The 6000-nt window shown below is 44.1% G+C and overlaps 1 protein-coding gene across 1 annotated transcript in view; it reads left to right on the plus strand.

Moving 5' to 3' along the window:
* NEURL1 (neuralized E3 ubiquitin protein ligase 1) overlaps positions 1-5776 on the plus strand; it is a 106435-nt gene extending 100659 nt beyond the window's left edge. Inside the window, exon 4 of the mRNA XM_026651050.1 lies at positions 5055-5776. Coding sequence (XP_026506835.1) covers positions 5055-5776 — 722 coding nt within the window. The remainder of the gene's footprint in view (positions 1-5054) is intronic.
* Positions 5777-6000: the final 224 nt, after the last annotated feature.

Raw genomic sequence — 6000 nt, forward strand, 5'->3', positions numbered from 1 at the left:
TTGGTTCCTGGGTGCTGCAGGAAGTCAGTGGGAGCTGCAGGTGCCCCTCACCTTGGAGGATCAAGCTCTTTGGTTGACAATAGACAACGTATCAACAATGGAGAGGGTGAATGGATATAACAAAGTCACTATGTTATAAATGCCGACAATAATATGTGCCTTTTGGGTCTTGTAGCTGTAGGGTTGTTAGTTAGTGCTGTAGATTATAATTCTCTCCATGGTTGTATGTGCATGCATCTGTATATGCATATGCAGGAGGTGTCCTTAAGAAGTCAACATTTGCCAGCAGTCAGCATGCAGAGGTAGCTGAGCTACCACATTCCCCCTATCGCTTTGAAGAGGGATGTTTGGTGGTAGATGAAGGGATGAGTAGTGGTGGAAAGCTGGCTCAAAGAAGAGCTTTCTTAGGGGGGACTTGACGGAGGGGTGTCATGGTTGACCAGGGAGCCTCTTTCAAGCCACAGCAGACAGCATGAACAATCAGGAGCTGGCAGAGTGAGGAGGAGGAGATGCAGACGGAAACCAAGGCAGAGATGTAGGCAGTGCAGAGCCTGGAACGAGGATTCTGATAACCCCTCCACTTCCCCCAGCCAACTCCTTGGTTTGAAGCTTTATTAAATTAAGCTAGGGGCTACCCAGAACCCTGGGGATTTTTCTTCCAAACCATCTGCATTGGAAGCTGGAATCCTTTGAAGCCCCTTGCCTAGGGAGGGTATCACATGCTAAACAGTTGGCGTTTTATGTGAGGCTGTAGTCTCTGAAACCCCGAAAGGGGAAAAACTTGCAGCAGAGAAGTGAAAGCAATCTAAAAACTTTTTCTCGCCCATATCCCCTGCCCCCTTATCAGTCAGATAATTTACCCTTATCCTCTAGGAAAGAGAAAAAGGGATTTGTATGGCCCACAAATTTTGAAAAAAAACCACACCTAGAGTGCCCCAGATTCTCTCCCAGGAAAAAAAGAGCACATAGTGGAAAATCCTTTCCATGTAGAACACTGCAGTCACTTCCTACTATACAACAACAGTGATATCTGTTAGAGACGTCACTGAGAAATCCATCATCCTAATTCAGCGTAGGGGTCAAACCCTGAATTCCTTGCTCATTTTGTCACCTCAGTCCTTGCTCAGGCAAAACTTACACTGACATCAATAGCATAGTAAAACCCAAGGATTCCTAAATAATGTTGCACAGTTGGCCAAACTCTTTGGGGTCCTTTGGGGATCTGAAGAAGTGGGTTTTTTACCCATGAAAGCTTATGCCCAAATAAATCTGTTAGTCTTTAAGGTGCCACTGGACTCCTCATTGTTGTTACAGACTAACGCGGCTACCACTCTGATATGTGGGGTGAGAGTAAGACATTGTCAGAAATGAGAAATTTCATACTGATTGGGGCAATATACTGAGGTGAAAACTAGCAGTGTCTCTACCTCACATTCCAGAATTTCACCATGTGGACTATTGTGCAATTTTATTCTCACACACACACACTACACGCACACAGACACAGACACATACATTTGAAACTAATAAACGGTCTGTCTTAAATGTTCTTAACATTCACGCTGGAGATTGGCTGTAGCAGAGAAACAAGGCTGGATCATGGACCAGTGTCTTATTAGCAGCTTGTTCTATACTACCAAAGTGAGAAATGGAGCTGCACTAAAGCAAGAAAACAATGCCTGTGTGGGATTCTGCTGACAACCGACCACCCAATGTCCTCTCTTTTGTTTGAGATTTCACCATAATGATCAGATGGAATTATTCGTTCATAACTCCACAGCTCATGAATTATTCTGCATCAGTGGTGTTCCATGCTTCATGTCAACACACTACTTACGTTCATGCAGGATGAATCTTAATATTTTAATTTCCTTATGATGGGATTTTTCAATTCTGCTGCATCATTTTCGATTGATCAAAAATCAGATCAGTAGGATCAGGCTGGCAACCCTAAAAGATCCACCTTTCTAGATGTTCACAAATCCCTTCTATGCATTAATAATACTCTGTTCTCCTATAAACCTTTCATCCAACAATCTTTACAATTGATCCTCACAAGCCACCCTGTGAGGTTGAGAAATGTTATTGCCATTATATGGATGGGCCACATTATATGGGGAAAACCAGCCACTGCGAGGTTGAATTGCTTGCCGAAAAACAAGTTAATACCAGTTCAGAATAGAATGTAGCTCTGTCCAGTGTCTCAGCCACAAGACAGTCTTTCTCCCTAAACCTCCATTCAATTTTTTTGTCCAGCAGCTGAAGGGAAATGTGAAGCATCCTTGTGGAAAATAAGCTTTTTGAAACCTTGACTGCAAGCTACCCACACATCAGAGTTGTCAGCTAGGCTGCACATATGTGGTTAAGGGGAATGAAATTTAAAGGACCTTCTGTTTCTATGCACAAAGGTCTCTACCAGTTCACCTACACAGAAGAATCTGTGTCAGCTGCCAGTATTCATTTTTTCTCCTTTGTGGGTTTCCAGCCTGGAAGAGGGACAGAAGTCTGATTCTATCCAGCAGGGGCAGTGATGACATAAACACTAACCAATATAATAGAAAGCATTAGTGCAATTGCGATCTAAATTATCCAGGGTAACACCAGTTCCTGTTCTGCTTCTTTTCCTGCATTAACTGTTGGGGCTCGGAGTTGTTCCTAGGATGGGGAGGATCAATTACGTGATACAAACAGACAGTCTGTTTTTAATTTTGAATATTCCAACATTCTCTGGAAATTGCAGATTATTAAAGAGGAGACTGGAGCAATTCAGTTTAAGCAAACCAAAGAGGTTACACTGCACCCCAGCGACCTCTGGGGGTGATCTTGTTAGATCTCCCAAAATAAGCGGGGTTGAAATGGTATAAGAGATCATTGGTGAGAACCGCTATGTTGCAAGATGTGCTCTCAGTGATTCAATAGAGATGGTGTTTCTCCTTGGTGAGTCAGTACTGAACCAGTATTCTGGAGAGGTGCTAGGGGGTGCCATCCTAACAGGGGTGCCATCTTCCAGAGGACTCAAGGCCCTGGCCATGTGCTGTCGTAAAATAAATAATCTGAGGGAGAAATTTAGCAAGCACAGTCAATCTGTGGAACTCTTTGCCAGAGGATGTTGTGAAGGCCAAGACTATAACAGGGTTAAAAAAAGAACTAGATAAATTCATGGAGGATAGGTCCATCAATGGCTGTTAGCCAGGATGGGCAGGGATGGTGTCCCTAGCCTCTGTTTGCCAGAAGCTGGGAATGGGTGACAGGATGGATCATTTAACGATTACCTGTTCTGTTCATTCCCTCTGGGGCACCTGGCACTGGTCACTGTCGGAAGACAGGATACTGGGCTAGATAGACCTTTGGTCTGACCCAGTCTGGCCATTCTTATGTTCTTAAGAGAGTGTTAACTCTGAGGTGCTGACTGATCAAATGTTCATTGCTGTCTCCACACCTACGTTCTTTCTCTGACTTCACCTAGTACCAGGTTTGCTTCCTGTCCTAAATTAGAATCTGGGGTTGTTGCATTTTGCTTTGCAGTTGCTCTGTTTCATCCTTGCATGTCAGTGCTGGGCTATTTTGGGGCTAAATCTTGAGGCCTTTGCTTGGGGCCAGAAGCCATGTGTGAGTGTGCAGCGTTGGAGGATGGGTACATGGAGCCTTCCTTTGCCTCCCACCTGCTCCCCTGCACAGTGAGTTGTCCCTGTTGGACCGAGGAGCGCAGGCGCTATTCCAAGCTAATGCTGCTGGTGATGATCGCCTTCTCGAAGGGGTTGTGATGAGAGGGCCATGGCTATGCATGGGGAATAGAGGGGTTCATGCTGCACCCTTTCAAATGGTGATGGAGCTGCTCCCTGTGTGTGCTCCTGCAGAGCCCAAGGAGGAATTCTGGCTGAGTCAACAAAAAATCCTTCAGTGGCTTTTCTCTCAGAGTGGAGCATCCTGAGCCCACATAATTTGGACCTTGGCTTATAGCCGCAATCTGCTCTTTAATCCCTACTCAGGCAAAGCTCCAATTGAAGTGGAGAAAGGTTCCCAGGTATGGCCCACAACTGGTATAATAAGGCCTCCCTCCTGCACAGATTTAGACACATGCTTAACTTTACACACACGGAATAGTTCCTGAAAGAGTTACTCATAGTTCAGAAAGTTAAGCATGGGTGGCAGGATCAGGGCTTAGGTTTGTAAACTATGTTGATTCAACATTTTTCCTCCATGTATTGCTCTTTACCATTGACAGGTAGCAACATGGTTCAGATTGTGCTAAACAGAAGTAATTTAGGTATTAAAACCAACTGGCTACATTGTTTAGCAGAGGAATTAAATTGATGATCAGCTTTTGAAGCATCAAGTGAGACGTAACAGAAAGGATAATGTGTAATTATTTTTTCTCTGTTGCATTTGAATGGCATATGCGTCTTTGTTATTTATCTGCTGGTTTGATTTTTAATTATTTGTTCTGGAGATAATGAGCGATTGTGCTGTATTTATAGAAAATTCCTAAGCTGTGATATTATCCGCTTCTGTGCTGTCTTTCTGCAAACACGGGTAGGTTGGCGATTAATTATCGCTAGAAATATGAATTAAATTTCAAGTGGTAACAAATAACAAATAGGACTGAAATTTACAAGACTAGCATTGTGTTTTAAAATCCAAATATCTGCTTAGTTACTCATTTCATGGCTCTTGCGAGAAGTGATTATAGACATGGACAAGATATAAAAGCTCACCCTTTATAGCTATTTGATCAATAAATTCATGATGTATCTCTGCTTCCCCTCCCCAAGAAGTTCCTCTCTGTCAGTTTTTTCTATTGATTGAGTCTACCTGCATTGAGTTATATAGTGATTATGGTGGCTGGTGCTATGGGGAAAGCACAAGACTAGCACACAACTGCAAAAATATTTTATTTTATGCTCTTTTTTTTTTTTTTAAAGGAAAATTTATTCGAGGCAGAAGCTCTCTGCTTTTCCCTTCAACTTATCAGTCAAACCAACAGTGAGTCCTAAAATCCTGGATATTTTTATTATTTCTTGAGTGATCCTTCTCTCTCTCGTTTGGTTTCACAGACAGTGAAATTATTCCTCCCGACTGCCTGCGTCCGAGATCTTTCACTGCAATTCGCCGGCCCTCGCTGCGCAGGGAGACAGAGGACACCCGGCTCTCCGTGAGCCTCTGCGACCTCAACCTCCAGGAAGAGAACTTCCATGTGCTGGCCACCATGTGTCCCATCCCTCAGAACTCCCTCAATTCTCAGCATTCCCATCTCTTCCCATCCCAGCTCGAAAGTGACCTCCGCTTCCACCAGCTCAGGGGAGCCCATGTCAAAATCCTGGACGACCAAACTGTGGCCCGGCTGGAACATGCCCGGGAAGAGAGGACTTTGGTTTTCACCAGCAGACCCCTTAGAATCAATGAAACCATTTTTGTTAAAATTAACAAATCAAATGCCTCCCGCTCCGGCACACTGTCATACGGAGTGACCTCTTGTGACCCTAGTACTCTGAGGCCCAGTGACCTTCCTTATAACCCAGAGTCGTTGGTTGACAGGAAGGAATTCTGGGCAGTCTGTAGAGTCTTGGTGCCCCTCCAGAGTGGAGATATCTTGGGGTTTATGGTGAATTCAGAAGGCGAACTGCATTTGAGTCATAATGGTGCCAGCGCCGGCATGCAGGTCTGCGTGGACTGTTCCCAGCCCCTCTGGATGTTCTTTGGTTTACATGGAGCAGTTATGCAAATTCGAGTATTGGGTATGTTTGTCTATTTTAAAATTTCACGCGAAAAATATTGAGGAGGTCCGATTTGTGGGGGAGGGGAATTGAATTAAAAGATTAGAAGGCGATCAGCTTACTGTAGGCCACATACACAAAAAGTTTTATATCTACCCCCCTTCCACCCTCAAACCCCCCCCCCCCCCCAAGGGCTCTGTAGTTTTGTGAACCTACACCCAAGAATACTGAGTTAGAATACTGTACTTTGCATTTATATAGCACCTTTCACATAAAGATCTCCAAG

This window comes from Terrapene carolina, unplaced genomic scaffold (genome assembly GCF_002925995.2).
Source record: "Terrapene carolina triunguis isolate 2854851 unplaced genomic scaffold, T_m_triunguis-2.0 Scaffold95, whole genome shotgun sequence".
NCBI lineage: Eukaryota > Metazoa > Chordata > Testudines > Emydidae > Terrapene > Terrapene triunguis.